The sequence below is a fragment of the Harpia harpyja genome, chromosome 12, assembly GCF_026419915.1.
Source record: "Harpia harpyja isolate bHarHar1 chromosome 12, bHarHar1 primary haplotype, whole genome shotgun sequence".
NCBI classification, from domain to species: Eukaryota; Metazoa; Chordata; class Aves; order Accipitriformes; family Accipitridae; genus Harpia; species Harpia harpyja.
Genome location: NC_068951.1, coordinates 6,841,587 through 6,863,951, shown reverse-complemented (window position 1 = coordinate 6,863,951; position 22,365 = coordinate 6,841,587). Strand labels below are relative to the sequence as shown.

At 38.8% G+C, this 22,365-nt stretch overlaps 1 protein-coding gene across 1 annotated transcript; it reads right to left on the bottom strand.

The window, feature by feature from the left end:
* Window positions 1-307: 307 nt before the first annotated feature.
* NCBP3 (nuclear cap binding subunit 3) lies at window positions 308-20,680 on the bottom strand. The gene is made up of 13 exons (XM_052803261.1): window positions 20,351-20,680; window positions 18,547-18,612; window positions 16,199-16,304; window positions 15,079-15,204; window positions 12,601-12,729; window positions 10,254-10,327; window positions 9,220-9,328; window positions 8,367-8,466; window positions 7,926-8,032; window positions 6,538-6,823; window positions 5,552-5,709; window positions 4,176-4,340; window positions 308-3,668 (listed from the first exon to the last, which is right to left on the bottom strand). The coding sequence occupies exons 1-13, from the start codon at window positions 20,663-20,665 to the stop codon at window positions 3,433-3,435; spliced, it is 1,977 nt and encodes a 658-aa protein (XP_052659221.1). The 5' UTR covers window positions 20,666-20,680; the 3' UTR covers window positions 308-3,432.
* Window positions 20,681-22,365: the final 1,685 nt, after the last annotated feature.

Genomic DNA, 22,365 nt, shown 5'->3' with positions numbered 1-22,365 from the left:
CGGGGGTGGGGGGGAGGCGTCCATTTCCTGCAGCGCTGTGCGGGAGGGAGGCGGACGTCGCGGCTTCCCTCAGCCCCGGTAGGCCGGTATAACCCTAATTTTAGGCACCCCTCTACTCCGTGGAAAGCAAGAAAGGGGGTTCATTAAGACTGGGCTGGGACAGGCTACACCCCGAAGCAGGGACCCTCATCTTGCCCCCAGGAAGGCACAAGGCCCACCTGGGACAGCCAAGGGAGCATCTGCAGGCCCTTCACCAAGAAGTGCAGCACTGTCCTTTGTTAGGAATGTTCCAGCAAAACTGGATAGGTCAGGGTGATTTCAGACCACTTTTATTTGGAACAGAACAGCTGTTTAAATAAAACTTCCATTATTTTCACATTATAATGTCATCTTGAACTGAAAATGAGGGGAGTTTTGCTTTCCTGCTCCCTGTTTGGTAAACACATGGGCCGTAAAAAAACAAACCAAACAAAAAAAAACCCAAACCAAACCTAACTTTCAAGTGTCACCATCAACACCACACATTCAGAGTCTGCCTAAGGACAGCTGCAGGCACAGAGCCCATAACCCCCAGGACAATTTCTTTTGCACAATGTAACAGTGGCCTGAATCATTTACCCAAAAAAATACCTTTTTAAAATAGCAAAAACTTTCTAGGAGGAGTAGTGTGGTCCTATAATGGGTCACCTAAAATTCAGAACCATTTTTTCCTCCACAGCATAGATTCTTCAGCAAAAGCCAAAGCCAAACTTCCTGCCATTTTCAATGTAACTTCATTGTAGTAAAAATACATAGGTTGCACGTCTCAGTATCAGAACATCACCTTCTGCATCAAATTCCTTGAAGGTGATAATATCTGGGAGTTCAGTGAAAGATCAAGAACACATTTGCTAAGAGCAAAACAGATGACCACAAAGAGAAGGGGCCTTACAACAAAATTCACTCTGCAATCTCTCTCTAGGTGAAGTAGATTTAAGTTAACCATGGTAAGGAAAAAGCATTCACTAAAGATTCAGTGCTCATTTTTAATTATCAAAACCCAGCAGTTCATGTTCAGGTAACTAAGTTAGACCAAAGCTAGAATTCCTGATACCAGCAAACACTTTTCAAGGCTTCTCTGTACACCATCAAAGCAAAACCAGGCAAACACTCAATTACGAACAAACCTCTCTATATGGCCCTTCAACAGTAAACCTCTATTTTTCTTGCAGCTAAGCTACCATGGTCTCATTAACACACATAAGCCTCCCCCCAAACCATAAACATGACAGACCCAGCTAACATGGAGGCATTTCTAAGGCGTGTTTATGACTGCCTGGAAGACAGAAGCAGTGTTAATGGCTCCTCTTCCTCGAACACAAGCCTTTGCCTAAATTGCTTTTCTTGATTTCACACACCCATTAGTTTAGATCTTTTGTATCAGTTGAAGAGATTCTCTATTCCCATTCTGCCCTTCATACCAGTTAGTCTGTCCTTCACCAGGCTCAAGTTATGAGTATTTACACGGAAACACAGTGGTTATCAGCAACATCAACAGTAGAGCACAACTAGTTGCTGAGCTTAAAAACTTGTAAGGGTTCACAACAATGCAGAAGCCTGTCTTAGGCCAGGTGCATGATTCATATCTACCACCTCCTTTCAGGAAAAGGAAAGGTCATAATGGATTCAAAGCAGTAATACAACACAAAGGTTTACTGGCAAAAAGACACTGGTTAAATAAATTTTATCAGGATCTTGAGAAGTGGGTATGGTATGGGTATGATTCTATTTGAAAGCTTTGAAAGGGATATTAATGAAAGCACATGTTAAAATGAATTATTACAGTGATCAGACATTGCAGTCATTTACTCTCAACAGTACTTTTATGAGACAGTTATATATTCAATAATTAAATATAAAATCAAGGATGAGTGTCACAAAACAAGGAAATAATAAGGCTTGAAGCCCAGTCAGTCCCCAGATTACCTTTCCAGTCACTGTACCTTTCATTTTTACCTTTAATTTTACATGCTGCTGTTCTTACACATTATAAAGTAATAAGAAAAGTTAATTGCAGATTCCTTGCTTTTGTGAAGCCTCAAACCTACTTCAACTTAGTACAAAAATGGGGGGGGGGGGGGGGAGATAAAACATTTGTTTGTTAAAAAGCAGAAAGGGGAAGAGATATTCATAGACATTTTGGACTGACAACCTAGGAAATACGGACAATACAAACAGATTTTCAGACTATCAAAATGTAGCAGACAATGTTTTTGCTACCTGTTCTGTTTACCAGAATGTGATGTGCTAGCATTATTCCTTATTTAGAATTATTGGCAATCAAAATAAATGCCATAGGCAACAAGAAAAAATTGCAGTTGCACACTGATCAAACCTTTTTCCTACCTAGAGAGGGTATGCGGGTAAAAAAGCTGAACGTAACAAGTCAACCATGTGCACATCCACATGTACTATACAATACGAACATTCAAAAATACTGACATGAGACAGTGATCCTATAGTTTTCCTTTTCTCTTTCAGTTACATATATATATATAGTTAAAACAGCACATAGGAAAACACCACTATAGCTTTCACCATGGCCAACAGGATGATTCTCACAAATATAAAAATGTATGCTTTTGAATCGTTAGATTTCTTCAAAACATAATACAGAGGAAATGAAAGGAATATAATTTCTCATCATGTAACAAAAAAAAAAAAAAATTAAACCCTTGGGAATTTACAGAATTCTCAAACATCCAACTTTGCAGTCCTGAACATCTCAATCCCTACTACAGCAGAACATAGTATCACCAAAATAAATGAACCAAACTCCTTGAGAGCAGTGATGCTACTTGGATACTATGTGAAATTTCACTGTACTAAAACATTTAACTTGGATTTACATTCAGTATTTTGGAGGAAGGGAACATGATAGTCCCTTCATGCTTTATCCTTGCTGGCTGCCTACCCAGGAAGCATTATTGTTATTACTTCAAGAGGAAAGGAAAGGTGCTGGTAAGAGCCAGAAGGGCAAGGCAATGATGTTGATTATGAAATGCCCTGTTCTTTGGATGAACTGTGTAAAGTATTTTGTTAAAAGGCTCCATGTTAAAAATATTAAGAACAAAAAGGTTTTGTTAAAAATACAGAGCATTTCTGCCTCTTAAGTTCAAAGCTTGGGGAAAAATGTTTTGCTAGAATTAACTACAGGTTTGCTGTAATAAACATATATGACGATGCCCTACGTAACAGAGGGCCAACCACAGACTCCAGACAAACGTGATTGCTTTAGGTTTCAAGTGGTATACGCATCTCCTTTTGTATAAAAGGAACAGAGACACTTCTGGATCCTTCACTGCAGAGTCTTTGCCAGTGTCCAGCTTTTGGGCAAAGGAAATCTTGCCACACTGCAGAGTCACAATCTTGAGGATCAGAATGTAAAAACAATCATGATTCAGTGTCTGATCCGGAACTGCTTTCTCGGCTGATTTCAATTTGTAGAGATGGTAAATTATCCAATCGACTCTTTTTTTGCCGAGACTGTTCTTTTTCCTTAATGAGAGCACCCCAAACCCGCTGGAGCTCTGAATCATCTTCCTCTGGAGATGCCACAGAGTTTTCAGGTTTATCTGAAGTCTTTTCTTGTGTCTTCGGAGCAGACCCTAATCGGGTCCATAAATTACCTAATCAGATGAAAAACAAACATTTAAAAAAAAAAAGAGACAAGACTAAGAGGAATTCTTGAGGAAGTCTGAGGAACCTAGTCTTAAATTCTCTGCATCTCTTTTAAAGTCCTCATACTCCTCCCACCTTAATGTTTGGCATGGAACTTACTACGCTTTGAAGCAGTAGTTGAAATTAAAATATGGGAATTTCACTGTTTCCCATTTGCAGAGAATGCCACACACAAGTCTGAAGTGCCACTGCATTCATTACACTTGTTTTAGTGCCCTGTTTTGACCATAGTTTTAGAGTAGCCCTCTACTTTTAAGGCATACCTATATAATGTTCATAAAAATACTCAGCTCAACCTACCTACATGTATTTAGATTTCAAAGCTCTGAACAAACATTTGCTAATTCATCTTCAATTTCACTCAACTGAACATCCTTCACAATTTTCTGCTGAAATTTCTCTTATACTCTAAAATCAAAGGAATTGCAGTATTACGTTTTCTCCGCAAAACTAACCTGATTTTTTCTCTCTGGTATCAGAGTAGAGGCCTTTTACATCTTGTTTGGGGATTCCTAACCGGCTGTGTACATCTGATATAGGTTCTCGACGAGGAGCAGAGGTACTACTTGGAGGTTTAATTTCTGGAGAATGTGGTCTTTTTCCCAGTCTTTGCCGCACATCTAGGGATATTTTCAGTGATTAAAATGACAAAAATCATGTTGCATTTACTCTAGTTTTGCCAGCTAATTTTATGCTTGTTCACAATTTGTACAACTTGACACTAGACAGATTCTGTTTTTATCTTTTCTGTAGTCTTTTCATTTAAGTCTTTCAAACTCAGATTTCAGTCCTGGCAATGTCTGCAATACAATTTATCCAGATTTCACTTTTCTTTTTTTGGCAATAAATTTGGCATTTAATGTTTTCAGGTTGAGCTCTGTCCAGAAGATCGAAAAAGTGTGTTATTCCATGGCTTGCTGCGTTTCTGTTTTAGCAGCACAGTGAGTATGTATCCAGCACGAGGTATGATCATACAAAAATTGGTAGCCTTGAACAATTCTTTTCACATAACAGATACCTTGCCTTACAATTCTAATACTGCTTGATATTTTGCAGAATAAAATGAAAACCAGAATATAAGGATCCTAAATATATTGATACTTAACCTATGATGCAAGTCTTACATTCTGAAGTTTGTCTGGTTTAGGTAGATATTCCTAGTCTTACAGAAGGTCGAAACAAAAACATAAAGGCAAAGGAAGTTATAGGATTTATGTGCCAACTTGTCAGAGCCCCAAAATGTGCAGGAATGATAAAATATACTAACATAACTTCTGCATTACATTGATAGAAAAGGCTATCTTTCACTTATCAGTCAGACAATCTTCTGGATACGTATGTCAGAAGTAGCTGAAATTACATATACCCGAGTAAAAAAGCAACAGTCAATTAAGCCCAAAAATAAACCCTGCCAATTGAAAAATACATCCATCTTCATGTAATACATGTTCTTTCACGTAAAGTAGCTAGTGTTTCACATTTCATTTTGTACATGAGCTCCTCCACATGCTCTGTTTCTCAAGAGTCGTGCAGAATCTCTGCCTCAAGGAGTGAGCAAATCAAAAAGGACAAACTGGGGGGAAATAGAAACAGGCAAGTAAATTGGATAAAAATAAACGTCACCCTTTCACTCAAATGTACTTCATTTTTCCCCAAAGCAATCCCCAACTTGATCTCTTAGTGAGGAAAAATTAACTGTATGGATGCAGAAACTGCTGCTGAACAGAATTCCCTCAGGTTTGTTAGCTGCAGTGGAGCACAGATGCGAAATGAATATATCCATTTTAATAAGCCAGTTGCAATTCCGCACAATATAGGAGTTTAAAATTACCTGATTTTACAGTGCTGTTTGGCTGACGTGGCCCAGTATTATTCTGACGTTTTTCTTCTAACAGTAGTCTTACATCTGCGACTTTCTCTGAAGATCCTTTACTGCCAATCCGATTTTTGATGTTACTGGTTGCTATGCTATCTGCTCGCATGGAATTCCTTCAAAAAAATAATAATAGATTTAACGTCCCTAAAATAAAATGAAATCTAGTATAGTTCTTAAGTTGTCTTGTATGTAAAATTACACAATAGAAAACAGTAATATCAGGATTTCTCTACTGAGAAAGAGGTAAAAACATTACTTAGAAGAGCATGTGTTCCAGTCAGAATCCTAAGTTTAGCAATAATCACATGAATACCTCAGTATCCATTTCAAGGCAGGTATTGAGTTTGTCTCCTTAAGGCTGTGCCTCTGGGTCAAAATTAAGAGCAGATAAGCAACCTTAAAACTGCTGGAAGACTTGACATTATAATGAAGTATAATCACACTGCTGAAGGGACATGTGTTAAAGTTATTTTAATAATCTGTAACATATGTGATTTTGGTTAATATGTCCATAACGAACGTAAATTCCTTTTTGTCATTAACACTTAAGGGTTGTTCTTCTTTCTGAGAAAAGAGGGAGGGGTAAAGGGAAAAGAGAAAGACAAGTTATTTCTCTCTGGCCTAGCTATGAAATGCAAGAAGTTAATTCTGCTTGCTTGCATACATTTCTAACGATTCCACTTTCAGCTTTATTATTATCAATAAGCAGGGTTACAGAAATCTGCAAAGGAAGCTATATTGTAAAAACATTAATTGTAACTAAAATCCTGTATCAGTGTTTTCTGTATTTTGTCTTTCTTTTTAAAATATCCACTACAAAATTATGTTAAGAATTGAAAAAGTAGCTTCAACAGTTTGTCTTTAAGCTTTGACAGCTCTGTCACTAATTAAAATTTAGAATGTCTTTTCACTGATACTTTTAAAGAGTAAGAAACTTTTACCTAATATTTTTCAGTTGTGATTCCACCTCATCTGCATACATTGTCATTTTCATGCTCTTTTTGGGAGAGGGTGTTGATATCATTTTCAGTTCAAGATCATAGTCCATTTCATCAGAATCAGATGCACTAGCACTCGATCGTCTTGCTGCACTGCGGTCTCGGGACTGTTTGAAAGCTTGCAGTTCATCACGGTACTCTACCACAACTCTGTCATCTTCATCCATATCCTGATCTTCTTCTTCCTCTTCTTCCTCCTCAATAGGCTCCTCAGGAACATTTACTAAGCCTGTAGCAAAACAACTGATTCTGATAAACTGAAGTTTATAATTCATATAAGGTACCTTAAAACCAAAGCAAAAAGAAAAAGAAAATCACTGTAGTGATCCACTTACAAATGAATCTTTGTAGTTCTCTAAGGCTAAAGAGAGAGAATATTTTGCAAAATATTTTAAGTGGAATCTGTATTACAGAATATCCTAAGTGGAAGAAAATCGCCACAGGAGAAAAAAGTCCATGGTGTTCACTATCTCAGAAGCCTGCTCAAGCAGAAAGCTGGATTGAATATATAAAGTACAACTGCCTGTTGTAGTAGGTGCAGTTCATACTTCCTGAACTAAGCATAACAATTCCTATGATCTTGCAGGGCTTAATGTGACAACTGCTGGCTCCGCAATAATCCTTTCAAGTCCTGTAAGCAGTAATGCCAAAAAGAACACATGTATCATTAGTATAAATTTATCACATATACTTATTTAAATATAAATCAACAACTTAAATTTAGTCATCAGCAGTGTGTAAGCGTCTTTTCAGAAAGCGGTACATTATCAACATGCAAAATCTTCCATGAGATTTGATACATCCATGGCTGTATTTTTAACAGGCCACTCATAGGAAACACTGACACTGTATTTGTCTCATGTCAAAGATTTTTACTCTGATTATTTTTCTAATGCACACCCCCTACCTTAGGGAGTAGATGAAAATATTCAAGCCTTATTAATTTTCTAATCTTTATTGTTCTACATCTAGAGCTTGCTTTTTCATAGAACGGAAGAATTGACATAGCAAGTATGACAAATTGCCAGTAAGTTCAAAGAAGTTCACTCTTCTTTTTGCCCTTGACGCTATAGCCCCCATGTCCTAAATTTGTAAAAGAAAAATATCACATAAAAAGCAGCAGCTATTTTGGTAAGCCAATGAGCAGTTGAAGTTTCTGCCTCAATTGTTCCCTACAAACCTTAAAATGTGATTCCATTATAGATACATTTTTTAAAAGTACACTTCACTTTCACGCACTGCAGGGGATTACATGAGGCATTGTTTAAGGTCCTTTCCAGCCCTCCATTCCCCAGTTGTGTTCTTACAGGGTCGACACTGGCATGAATTACCTGAATGACGATGTTTATAAGGAGGAGTCAAGCCAACATCATCCCCAATAAGTGTCCTTTTCTTTATCACATCCCGATGGATTCGACGTGAATGATATCTTCTTTTCCTGAAACACCATAAAAAGAATGACATTCCTGTCACAGAAAAGGCATCATGAATTAGCCATATTCAGTCCTGCATTAAGCACATGCAATTTGCAATTATCACTCACTTTAATAGCAGACGTACATTTATGTCAAAGATCTGTTTGAATGTTTTGAATATAATGTTATGAATATAAATACTCCCCTTGCAAATTCATAGTCACATTGCAAAAACATTATTTACGCATAAGAAGCATCTACATAAACTGAATAGAAAGCAAATCCACAGATTAAAAGAGTTTTAGACTATCTTGTCCAATTACCTCCAGTGTTCCAATTCCTTTATCCAATACTCACCAAGAATTGCTAAGAATCCCCTTCATGCCTCCATAATTCGGATTGCCGTATTTCATGTAATACTGGCTTCGCCTTGCAGCTCCCAGCTCTTTTTTGTCATCTGAAAAAACATAAATTAAAGGAATATTTCCCTCTTAGAATATATCTTACCATACTAGCGTAAAAATAAATAACCATCCAGTCACAGACGTAGAGAGTGGAAGACTGACTGTCCTACAGATCAGCATTACTTCAATCTCCTTCATGAAGGATAGAGTTTTGCTGACACCTCTGAAATTTCTCCTACCACCACAGTTCTATTTGTGTCTAGAAACTTAATTCTAGGGAGACTGAGTTTCTACACATCAGCTTAACAGAGCATTACATCCCACTGTAACTGCTGGAGGCTATACCTTATTCATGACCTTTCTTTTCTTTATGGATGTGTCGCTTCCCACATGGCCCAGAAATTATATGGGTTGTCATTTTACTCACAAATATCATTTAATATCTCAACTGTATTTAGCAATAATTTCCACTAATACCTCGTCAGCATCTCAAATTATTTTCATATTTGTAAAATGTGAAATTTACCTCGGTGGAGAAGGGCATCATAAAACCTATTCTATGGCATTGGGAAGAATGCCCTGAGCCCAAAATAAATTTTTTACGTACAGTAATTTTCAAACAACTTGAACTGGATTTACTTCACACATTAAATGTGGATTTACTGCAAAATCTTAATAACCTAATGATTAGGAAAAAACCTAACAATTTTGCAAATAAAAATTAGGTACTTCAAGTCATTAATTAGTCAACACATAAAACTACAACGAGTGATTAATTCACTATGCTGGTTAAGCTGTTTATTTACCTTTAGTAGCAAATCTCATGAAGAGCTTGTTTCCTTTAGCCAGTTTATTGGCAGGGCGAAGATCATTACGCAGAAGAGAATCCTCTTCTACCTGGGAGAGGGCATCCAACTTTGGGAGGCAAAAAAGGTACTTTGGACTCAAAACCAAAATTACTGTTGAATGAAAATGTATTGCTTATAGAGAAGCAATCAACTGATTATTAAGAAAGTTACTTTTCAAATTATGTTCAAATGAACTCTGCTTTTTTTTCTTGACAAACTAATGTGAATTTTTAAAGTAATTTGCCCTAAAGATTTAATATATTTCCTTCTCTTCCTTCATAACAGTATCTCAGATTATTAAATCCAATAATTTTCAAATGACACTATACTACTGACTAAAATGCAGAAAATAAATAGCACAACTTGGACACTGAAAAACAACTATTTGATTTTTTTTTGCTTGTTTCATATCTACATGGTTTTACTAACAGGTTCTCATGCTCTCACACAATGACTAAAAGGCTTTTTTTTTTCATTTATATCTGCTTTATAGAAACTAAAATTCAGACTTCCATGATGTATGAGTATTCACTGAGCCATTCCTAAAGAAAACACTAATCACACCTATTATATATTCGGCCAGTGAAGATTAAATTACTTACAAAACATCAATGCATATGCTGATTCCCACACATATCTATGGATAGCCTAAATCCTATTTGTCTCTTTAAACACTGCCTTCACTGCTGAAAGGCTGTTGCCTTCCGTTATTGTTCTTTCATTGCCTCCTCTCAGCAGAAAAGAGCAGCCAGTCTAGCTCTTACATGCTGGATGCCCCACCACTCCTCAAAATCTACTTTCACAAAACACTCTTACATGCTATTCTCACCAACAGCGTATCTGCACTTCCTGTCATTTCCCCGTCTAATTTACTTTGATAATTAAATTGTGAATTGCAAATATATATGGTTAAAACTATAAAGTTATGAAGACTTTACACCAGTCAGAGTAAAACTTCCCTCATAGTGTTTTTATTTTCCTTCTGTACTGACCTCAACATCACTTGGATTGTCATCCTCAACCTCGCCTTCTTCTGTCTCATCATCAGAACTTTCCTCCTGTTTTTCTAAGAAGGAAAATAATTGGAAAAAAAATAACCTCCATTTTAGTGTGTCAGTCATATTTGATTATTATTACCTACATTTGCTGAAATCAAACTGAAGGTGTTATCCTTTCTTCTGTACAGCCTAGAGAATAATCAAAACAGTAAACGTCTACAGGAATTTGAAGCACGCATGAGCACAGAATGACATTAACTAGACAGCCTCTGTGCAGATAACTGCCTGCGGCAGCACGCATGGAGTATTAATTCTGTGAAAGCAAATGAAATTGCACTGCATTTCAGGGTATGACGGAGATCAGCAAGGCCAAGACTGTGAAAGGCATATAAAAGCCTATTTCCTTCAGCCTCCCTTTAAAATGCTTCAAGTACCTACAAAGTACCCAATACTAACAATGTAAAACAGGTTATTATTCAAAAGCTTAGAAGTTTCTGAGAGAGAGCAGGAGGAAAAAAAAGAAACCTTAGTGACTTAATTTCAAAGTGAAATAATTAACAGAAGAGTGCACACTTCCAGAACTACTAGAATTGTGAGATGCTTGCATAGATTTTTCAGGGTTCTTTGTAGCTCAGAGTAAGAAAATTGATATTGGAATTTTTTTTTCAAACAGTCCTTAGAAAAAAAAAAAGGAAACAAAAAAGTAGTGAATATGGACAGCTATCAACATATACCAATATCATTTGCAAAGACCTCAAAGTACTTCATAGACATAAGACTAAAAATAACCCCCTCTTTTATATTTCAGAGTTCCTTATCTTAATCTCATCCAACAATAGACTTGAAAACTTAAGAGAGCAGTAGCTGTTCAAAAGATCCTGGAAATATACCCAAGTTCAAAGAAAACAGTAAAGCACCATTAACCAACTGAAACTAAAGAGAGAATTTAGGTAAACAAATGAGCCAAATTCAAACCTGAATAATTAAGTTCCATCAGGGACAGCATTCAAGCACTTTTTTTCCCCCCAAAATAGTAAGCTTCTCACAGTAAAGACTAGTCTCTTGCTTCCCTAAATGCCTAAATAGCCCTCAAATTCCTATCTAAAAAAGGAATGCAACTATGCCAGGTCACTCTAGTGTATCTGTATGCATCTCACACCTCAAGATATAATTGAACAGTTTGTACTTTATCTAATAACCCACTTTTCCAGATGAACAGGAGTAATTTAGATGACGGTTTTTGAGATGTGGTGTAACAATGATGTAACCTGTAATTTGTAACCAACAAGATTAAATACATATATTTATGCTGCATTTAAACAAGACCATCGCTAATCTCCAAAAACTTCGCAACAAGTCTTACTTGAAGCATTATCAACATTTTCCCAAAAATTAAAGTCACACGGATGGTTGAGGAACCATTGCATTGCAGAGAAAAGCAACAAGAAAAGGGGTTGAGTTAGAAGGATCCACAAGTTTGAGAAAGCCCTAAACCCCAAACCTTCTAGAAAGGCTTTTGTTAGCACTGCAAATATCTAATAGAGAGATTGGCTATTTGCATTTTGTTCATGTAGCATGTTTAAGCAAAACCTATAGAAGAGTTAATAAATACAACATCTCTCTCTGTTTTGTACGTCGTACAGTACTTTGAACCACAGCAATTTATCACACCAGCCTAACAGCCAAACAGTCCTAAGGTAGCAAAAGCCTGATTTTTAATTTACACCCGTAAAAGTAAAATAAATTTACAATTAAGGCATTCAGGTACCAGATTTATCACAACATTAAGATGTACTTTTGCTGTTTTGCCCTTTTATAATTCAGCCTTCAGTGTAGTGCTTTCTTGAAAGTATAATGGCAAAATTTAGAGATGATATACAGTGGTGAAGTGATATGTTGTCACATCAGTGTGAACAATAAAGGACGGTGGTGTATCAAGGAAGGAATCAACTGTGTTATTTCAAAAATAGGACATTTTCTTACACCTGCTTTTTCCAAACTTAGAATCCATCCTTCTAGTGCCTTTGTATGCACATCACAGAGACTTATTTCTGTGCAACATGTACCACTATAAATATCCTATCTGAATATGACCCTGCATCTAACATGTTCAGTATCGACCGAATTACTGCTTTTGGTCTAGCTCCAACCCACCTTTTAAGAAGCAGCTTCTTCAAAAGGTTTCCAAGATGAAAGCCTTTTTTAAAGTGGCAGAATACATTTACCTGAAACTATATGATAGAAGCTCCTTCAGTAATTTAGATTAAGCAGTACCCAAGCACAAGTTTAAAGTTTCATTGATTTAACTAGATGATGTCTGTATATGCATATCTCAATCTACCTTTCTTGGTTTTTTCAGCTGTCTTCTCTTCATTGTTTTCTCTGCTTTTTGTTTTCTCCTGATCAGGCAAGGAACTCATATTTATTAGAGCCCGTGTTGCTGTTACTTCATCAAGCCAGACCACATTACCTATGACATATATAAACACATACAAAAACAAAATGCAGTTTGTATAATCAAGCAGTCACATACACTGCCTTACTGGAGGGAAATTACTAACATAAGTTCAGAAATGCTCTTACATAGTGACACGACAAAAAAGTAGTTGGATATACCTCTTGCAGGGAAGGTCATATTCTTTAACATATTTGCTAAGCTGGAAGATGCACAGCTTTCATCACGTTACAAAAAACACACACAACAACTGATCAAAACCAAAATCACTGAAATGCACAACCATACATATTAGACACTGTTTCCTGAGCACAGCAAATTAGGATACTGAATCAGGGTCAGTGTATTTCATTAATGTGTTAGCACTCAAATGCAATTAAGGGGGCACAGGAGAGGAAAAAAGCCTTGATTTTTTTTCCCTTTGGCAATTTAATAGAACCTTGGACTTTATTGTGGAATTCTGTTAATTTTTCCAAAAAGCAGGAAAATAGGGGAAAACAGGAGAGACTGCTCAAGCACTTTGCACAGATTATCGTGTACACAGGTTAACAATATAATTCAGTGTATGCCTTGTACATGGCTTAAGTATCAGCAGATGGTACTAAAATATAATTTATTAGGCCAATTAAAAGCATTTCATAGATGTTGGAATTCAAAGAGCTAAAACTGCTTAGAAACAGGTTTTGAACAAAAGCTTTCTGCACGGATGCATTCAGTGCAAATACAGCAAGAAATGTCATTTACTGCTCTGCCATTAAGCAGAGTGTATTCAGATATCAAGAAAACTATACAGCATCCCAAAATAAGAGATTCTCTCCCAGATTACTTGAACAGACAACATTTACAAGGTGAAGAACACCCAGGTACTAACTTCAATGACTGGCTTATAACTTTTCATATATGTATGCCTACCTGCTCTTCACATCTCCAAATTTTCAAAGTCTTTATCATTTTATGTTCATCAGTTTAAAACACAGAACACTGTCTAAATTCACGTTTGCACTAAGACACCTTGAGACGTAATTCAGTTGGGAACCTTAAAATTTTTTTGCCATGCTGTGATGTAAATCTGTGCTGAAAAGACAATGCTTTTTCTTTGTATTTTCACCAAGTGTAGTTGGCATGCTAACTCAGACACAGCATGAAAATTAATCACTAAAAAAGATGTGTTTTAACCATAACTGAGTAAAGTATTGTTACGACTCTGAAGCCTCTGTTTTTGCACTGCAGGTTCACTCTGGTTTCACGCTATATTTACTCACGTAACAATTAAGAAAAAGGATAATCAGACAGAAAAAGGATAATCAGTCTTCAAAATGCAGCCTCAGATACAGAGTTAAGCTGTGCACTTGCTACATTATGCATCACCACAGGTTCATCTAGCAGCTCCTTACTGCAATTGTCCAGCCAGGGTTCATTGCATTTCAAATTTTCTGTCGGCTTGTGGCAGTATATCAAGCTGTCATACACACTGACTTCAAGGTTACCAAAATTTTGTAGTACACCATATCTTTTGTCTTGCAGTGGAACACAATTCCTTCAGGGTCATTCCAGGGAACCACACTACTAATTCTCAGGTCTTAGCCGTGTTTGTCAATAAAACTGTTCCCAGCAATCCCAATCCAACTGGAAAACCTGCACTGGCTTCTGCTTCTTTGTATATGATTTCATTACAGGACTTCTAGCCACATGACAACCTGAGAGGCTTCCAGTTCCATGATCCAGCACCCAACTACAGCAAACAGCTCTTGTACAGTCTTTAATATCACTGAAGAAAGCATAACTGTCAACAACCTTCTATCTTTCTGGCAATCTCACTGCATGCTTACTCCCCGAAACAGACCTTGCAATGTGAATTTACATTCTTTTTCCAATCTATGTAAATCACATTCAACTGCTACCTTCTTCCACCCACTAATTTCTCCTTGAGAATGCACTAAACAAATAAGGCAACAAGTCTGCTCCTTCATAGCACAAAACCATACCGACCTGTCTAACTGCACACAGCTCAATAATCTTCTCTCAGAATGTCATCTTTGGTGACACTCACAAGCAGGTATACTATTTATGTCAAGACGTAAGCCGCACAAAATTTTAGACCTTTTTTTCCCCAGTTAGAGACCTGCAAGTTATTCTATGCTATCTCTTTCCAATAATAAATACTCAACCAGGTAGTGGGTTTGATTTTCACCATATGCTGTTAATTCTTTCCTTCTAAATCCCTTTTGACTAAAGCACATGACAGGGAAACTGAGACAGACAAAGATCAGTGACTTTGAAAGCCACTAAGACATCTGAAGTACAGCTATGACCAATATTAAAAAAAACAATAAGAATTACAGACAAAAGACTCCATTTACTTACATGATGTATCATCCAACCACTCAATATGAGCAGGAGGATACTCTTTGAAATAGGCAAAGATGTCCTGTGTACTCATCTCATCCACCCCACAAATGTAAATTGTGTCCAGTCTCACTTTAGGAATTGCTATAAAGAGGAAGAAATACAAAACTGGTACTTATTTCTACAGAGCAAGCTTTTATATTAGTAACATACAGGTTTATAAAGCAAACATTTTAAATAAACTAAAGGGAAGCTAATTAAAGCAATGTATGATGTACATCATTCTAAACCACTGTAACTTGAATTATTATTCCACATGCAAAACTTTAATAAACTGAGAATTAAAAAGAGGTAATTTTACAAGCATTGGTAGATGCAGTACTGCATGGCAATCAAACTGCCTTAAAAACTTTTTTTTTTCTTTTTTAAATGCTGCCAAAGTACTACCATTAAGTACTAAAGAGCCAGAATACTAATGAGGCCTGTGACCAGGACATGTGTACAACGCACTTCCACTTGAATCATCTGATGGAGAGCCGTTATAGGCCGTGGCTTAGTGGGTCCAAGCTGCCAGTTGGAAAAAAAGCCTTGAGAACTAACTGAATGCCAAAAGCGCCAATCCGTTGTGCACACATCTTCCAGCTGATCTGCTTATATTCCAACATGCCCAGCCTGCTATCTAAGAGCACATGCGCAATCAGTCCTGCTTCACTGTGCATACAGCACAGAATCTGATCTCACTATGCATGGCACACAGAGTCCTCCGCTCATAAGCAAAAAATGCTCAAGGTCTGGTCGCTTCAAAGAAACTAGAGATTTTTAAAGCAGCACTGATCCAGGAGATGAATCCTGGATATGTAGCACTAGATGATGCTGCCAGACAGTAAATAAGGTACACAAAAAATGTTTCCTTCTTTCCGGGGTCGGTAAAACAAGGAGTGAAATGATAACTGTCAAGTAGTTTAAAAAATAATTAAATTAAAATTAAAAGGTGGAAAAAAACCCAAAGTGATTTATTTTGGTAATGATCTGGGAAAACCTCTGGGGATGCAGGATATTACAGGATAAAGCAAGTAAAGGAACTGCGAGAAAGTAAACCAAGGAATCTTTTCTTCTTGACTGTTGGATAAACTTGTACCTTTCTTCATCATGTCCCGATCCAACGCCACATTCCTTTGGGCAAGATTCACTTCAGCTCGAAAATGAAAGCGTTTTGCTCTTTGTTCCTTTTTCTCAATTGCTTCCTGCAAAATGCAAAACAATGCAGTCAAAATAGGAATCAGAGCAGCATTCCCAATAAGTTGCACTGAAGGACAAGATATTTAAAACAAAATCTACCAGACAGCAACAATCTATATTAATAATTCTATTAATTCTGAAGAGACCTGTAAGTTTCAGAATGTAGAAATAATTCACCAATTATGTGCCACATAATAATTTTAACATAGGTGCAGCAACATAATGGGAATAAAGATGCATGGAAAACAAGGTATCTTGGACAATGCTCAGACTCCATGATGGAACAGTAACATCTTTTCCTTCCTAACAAATGTACAGAGGCTGTGCTCAAAAAAACCTCTCTTAAAACAAGCCTTTCCACCACAGGGAAAATTCACCTTCTAGGATTACAGAGATTTTCCCATATCTGTTTTTTAAATAAATACAAAAATGCAAACTTGTCTCTCTGAGCATGAATTTAACAACACTAGCTGGAGTGCTGACTATAGAGGTCTTAGTTAGACTGGCAATTCAACCTGCTCACAAGCTACTTAAAAGCAACAGCTTATGTGGATCTTGTGCAATTTTTGAAACTGACTGACAAGCTCCTTATTCTACAGAATTTATTAGGAAGCAGTATAGATTCTTGGATCTTACTAACCAAAGTCAAATTTGGAACACAAACTGTGATTAAGCAAAAACTGCCACCAATGATATCCAAATAAACATGGGCTTTTTACTAGGTTTTAAAGATTGCCAAAACACCTTTGGCCACGTTTCTTAAAGTTTTTCAGAGTTGCATCATTAAAAAACATAACAAAAGATGACAGATTTCCCCTAACTAGAGGAACTTCAAATTCTTTACCAAATTACAAACTACATGAGCTAGATACTGAAGCCAAAAAAGCTGATTTTCAGTCTTCATCTGGAACCCTTTTTGTACTCTTTGATAAGCACAATCTTCGGAGCTTCACTAATGCAAAATGGGAATACATGATTTGTCAACACACTGTTGTGGTGGGGATTCGTATTTGTTAGAACGTGTAAAATTGTATCTGTCCTATAAAGCATATGACTAAATGTTTTTTCTCCACTACCAAATGCTAGATATAGGCCTCATTTGTACAATATGAAACAACAGACAATTTGGTATTAAATGTACAGAGATGAGCTGTAGGATTAAGTTTCTGAAGTTCCACAGAATAATGTATCTTTAAGTTATTTAAAAGCAACAGCTGTTCACATTCTTCAATCTATGTCTTAAATAATTAAACAATACGATGCCCTTGGAAGATACAAGGCAATGAAACTAGATTTTCCTGCCAAGCACTTGTTCTTCCTTCTGTCACTCACCTAAGAAGAAACAACTCAGCTGACTTGTCTCAAAGGGCTTTGTTTTGCAACATCGAGTAGCACCACGGTGTCCTGGCTTTGGCTGGGATAGAGTTAATTTTCTTCCTAGTAGCTGGTATAATGTTGTGTTTTAGATTTAGTATGAGAATAATGTTGATAACAAACTGATGTTTTTAGTTGTTGTTACGTAGTGTTTATACTAAGTCAAGGATTCTTCAACTTCTCATGCCCAGCCAGCAAGAAGGCTGGAAGGGCACAAGAAGCTGGGAGGGGACACAGCTGGGACAGCTGACCCAAACTGGCCAAAGGAATATTCCATACCATATGATGTTATGTCCAGTATATAAACTGGGAGGAGTTGGCTGGGAGGGGCAGATCACTGCTCAGGGACTGGCTGAGCATCGGTCAGCAGGTGGTGAGCAACTGCATTGTGCATCACTTGTCTTTCTTGAGTTATATGTCACTCTTTTTGTTATCTTCCTTGTCATTACAATTTTTTTTTTTTAATTTCAATTACTAAACTGCTCTTATCTCCACCAACAAGTTTTACTTGTTTTCCATTCTCCTCCCCATCCCACCAGGGCGGGGGGAGAAGCAAGTGAGCCACTGCATGGTAGTTAGTTGCCTCCTGGGGTTAAACCATGACACAAGGTGATTTCAATAGAAACATTTTCAGGTTTTGGCACACAAATTTTTGTAACTTAAAAATGATAATTCTTACAATTTACATGAGATATCCTGTCCCGATGCAGGCTACAACCAACAAAAGGAGAATTCCCTAGTTGTTGAAAAATGCCAGCTATCTGAACATGAAGCTAAGCTTCTGTGCATATCGGGGAAGAAATAAATAAAACAGTTCCTCCTTTCCAGTAGCAATAATTAGAATATGTTGAAGAACCACAGCACAAAAATTACCTTGGAGGTTACATCTATTCCAGTAATGAAACTTCCAGCTTTGTTTTCATATCGCCTACTAGTGTCCTGAAACAAAGCAAAATGGTGGTGAAATCTCAACGAACACTGAAAACAACATACTTACTATGCTGAAAAAAAATCTGGCCATTTCTATGATAAATGCATCCTCTTTTCCTTGATCCTTACTCCAAACTACATCCCTTGAAAGACACGTACACAAGCAGTAACTCTCACTGATGTCAGTGAAGGTAATAGCATATGAACTGAACCAAAATTCCTTTACTGTAAGGATTCCTTCCTTTGGCAAAATTTAGTTTCTGTGTCTGCTGCTGCTATGGTTTTTACTTACTCTCTCTTAGCAATACAGAGAAAGTCATCAGGCACCGTTCCTACCTAAAATTTCCACAATTTTGGTTTTGGGTATAATTTCCTTGTAAAACATGAAGAGATTTAACAGTTATACCTGACTCCTGAAGTGTCGATTTGCAACCTTTAGTCTCAAAAGTCAGAATACCAAGCCATATCCACAATTAAACAAGCAACTTTTACCCCTATTCCTATCAATATTTCAAATCCAACCTCCAAATACCAGCAAGATGAAGCATTACTGTTTTGATACAACCCTACTGATAAAGAGTAAAAATGGAGAATGATGTGGAAAAAAATATACAAGTTTCATTTCCATCAGTCAGGACTGCTGAATTCACAAGACAGCACTAAACCACACAGACCCTGGACCAATGACCCAATTCTGTCCCTTCCATGGTTTGCATGTGCAAAAATGGCACATCTTCATTCTGGCAACCTCAGGACCATCACGTGGCAAAAGTTTGGAGCTGCAAGAACATGTCTTGTTTTCTCTAGGGATGAATGTGTTGTTTACACTTGTGCTGCAGTAATTATTTTGGCTAAAGCACTTTTTCTAGAAAGTAGGGCAGGCTCAGTTTAGAAATACCAAAGTACAGACAATCTAACTGCCTTTCTTAGCAAGACTGTCAAAGTTTCTTTAAAGCTGCCAAATGTATAGAGTTATTAAAAAAGAAAAGCACAATAAGCACTATTTTTTAAGACCCCCCCCCCCCCACTATCTAAGGTTGACTCATAGAGCACAAGGAAGCACAGTAGGGTGCTGTCTCTTAGGCCATGTATTTGGTAGAAGCTCAAGCATGTTGCTAAATCAGCTAATTAGAGATTAGTTTCTGAAGTAATTCCCACACAAGTTTTGAGAGCAAAAGACTACTTAGGAGGTTAGAAGAACTCTGATGCATTTTTATGTATTAAACCTGATCCTACTAAAACTTGTACAGGAACAATTAACAAAAACGAAAAAGGGGAAAAAAAAATAAAAAGGAAACCCTCAAAACCCACTCATCAGAGCCCACATTCCCAGTGCCTCCAACTCAGCTCTCCCACGGTCACCCCCCTGCTCCCTACTCCAGGTATTCCCTGTGTTCCCTCCTTTTACACTCTCCCACCCACAGCCTTTCTCTACAGTCCGGCACTACACCCCAAATCCTCTTCTCCACCACCTCCTTTATTCCCTTCGTTCCCAAGCACATCCTAGCCGCTTCCTCCCACGACTGTTGCCCACACTCCCCTCACACACCCCTGAGCCCCCTCATGCCCCCACTCCCCGCCACCCTCACCCCATCGCTTCCCCGCACGCACCCCACGTCGCCCCTTTTCCCACGCATGTACCCCCAAATGCCCTTACAGATCCCCGCAGACCCCCCACCCTGCCCCCTCTCAGGAGCTGCTCCCTCATTCGTCCCCCCTGCCCGTGACCTCACCACACGCTCCTCACCGGAATGAGCTCCCGGAGCGAGCGCCTCACAGGGATGGTCTCCAGCTCGCCCTCTTCCACTTCCATAGGCTCAGGCTCCGGGCCGCGAGGCTCCGCCGTTGTCGCCGTTGCCTCCGCCTTCACCGAGATCCGCAGGCCCCGCACGGCCGCCATGGCTCCGCCAGGCCCGCCCTCCGCCCGGCAAACGAGACGGGCACCGCCGCGGCACAGAGCGCCGCCGCCCAGAACCACCACCGAGTCGTCAGGGCGGATAGAGCGCCACCCGAAGCTCGAGCCGGTTGGGGGCCGACAGGCTCGGGCGCACAGCGCGGCCATAGAGACACGGGGAGAGCGCGGCGCCACCAGTCCTCCAGGGCTACGGAGAGCGAGAGGGCTGCACCGCCATTTTCCCCAGGCACCCCCCGAAGCACGCCGCGGGGCTCGGGGCCGCGCCACGGGGGAAAAATACCCGGTGTGCCTAGAAATACAGGACCGGGGGGGGGGGTGGGAGGATGGGTGGTTATAAGGTCCAGACCTTGTTATAGCAGGCTCTGCTCCCTACAATGATTTTTGTAAAAGTGATCTGAATTCTTAAAATGTTGTGGGTTCCCCCCCCGAAAGATCCCTCCGGAATTTTACATGTCTGATAAAATAAAGCAAATGTTCAGCTTAAAGTCCTCTGCAGCGAGCCTGTATCCTGTTGTTCTCAGGCTCAGTTATTCTCTTTGTCAAGAATTGTTTTCCCACCCAAGGCGTTCAGGCTGTTTTGAGAGAGAAGCCCTATCTCCTCTGGGCCTAAATAAACCGTACTGGTTTTATCTGTCCCCATGAGACAAGTTCTTCGTTCCCTTAATTACGCTCATCAGCTCTATCCCCCTCACACACAATGGACCAGGACTGTGTTCTAGCTGAGGGCTTGCTCCTGCCTTGGCATCGTTATTTCCCCATCCGTGGCTTAACACCACAACTGACAGGCTCCACAGCCGCACCTCATCATCATCACTGTGAATTATCACCCCCCCTTTTTGTCACACCCAGCCAATTTCATTAAGAATTCCTAATATTTCTCCAGCTGCAGGACCCTTCCACTCTGCTCAGGCTGCTCTGTTCCTCAGCTCTGCACATTTTTCAAACCAAAACCCTCCAGCCCATCCTCTGCGATGTGTCACCTTCCCTCCAAATTGACGGGACTTCCCAACAAAATCCGGTAGCAAATTTTCACTTTATCATGAAAAAATTTTGCAGCTGGCAACATAAAGGTTCCTCCCCTTACACATAATCCAGCAGGACTAATAGATCTTCTTGCTACCCATCACACACTCCAAGCATATTTATTTTTAACAGTCTCTGTGCAGAGCGCTACACAATTAGCTAATGTCACCTGCATTCACCAAAAGTCCTATATTTGGTGCTGACATCACGTAGCCAGCACCTGGCAGGAACCTCTGACACAGGTGACACTTCCAAGCCAGGTGTGAGTGGTTATGGCAGAGGCCACACACAGATAATATGAACATCAGTAGTAAACAGGACATAGACACCTCTTGCGAGGAGCAGATTCCAAAATAATTGCAAGAGGAAACATCCTTCTGTGGCAGAAACGCTATTTCTTGAGGCCGCAGGGAAAAGAAACCAAAAGATGCACCTTTTCCTCCTTCAGTTTTAATTTTATAAGTAGGACACGGTATTGATGTCTGCCCATCTTGAGCAGATTTACAAAGCCTAACCCTTCAAAGTAATGGTTAGGGCAGGATTGTGTGACACCAGGTTGCCTTGCGCTGCTGTCATTAGCAGACGAAGCCTTCGGTTAACCCAGATGTTTCCTTATTTTGTTTTTAACATCCTTGAATGTCGCCTAGGACAGAACATTGCTATACTACAGCACTCTCCGCTTGGCACAATTTCAAGACCCGCTCATTGAACTCAGCAAGAAACTTTCTACTGATTAATCGGGGCTTTAGATCAGTTGCCAAAGTTTTAGAGCGCCTTAGGAAAAAATAATCTCTAGGCTAACTGGTAGGGACAATAAAATCACA

Coding starts and splice junctions, on each gene's coding strand:
- NCBP3 (XM_052803261.1), bottom strand. CDS start 20,665: ATGGCCGCGCTGTGCGCCCGAGCCTGTCGGCCCCCAACCGGCTCGAGC. Junction 5,710..6,537: donor TCACAACTGAAAAATATTAG/GTAAAAGTTTCT, acceptor ATTTTTTTGAAG/GAATTCCATGCGAGCAGATA. Junction 3,669..4,175: donor TACCAGAGAGAAAAAATCAG/GTTAGTTTTGCG, acceptor TCATCTGATTAG/GTAATTTATGGACCCGATTA.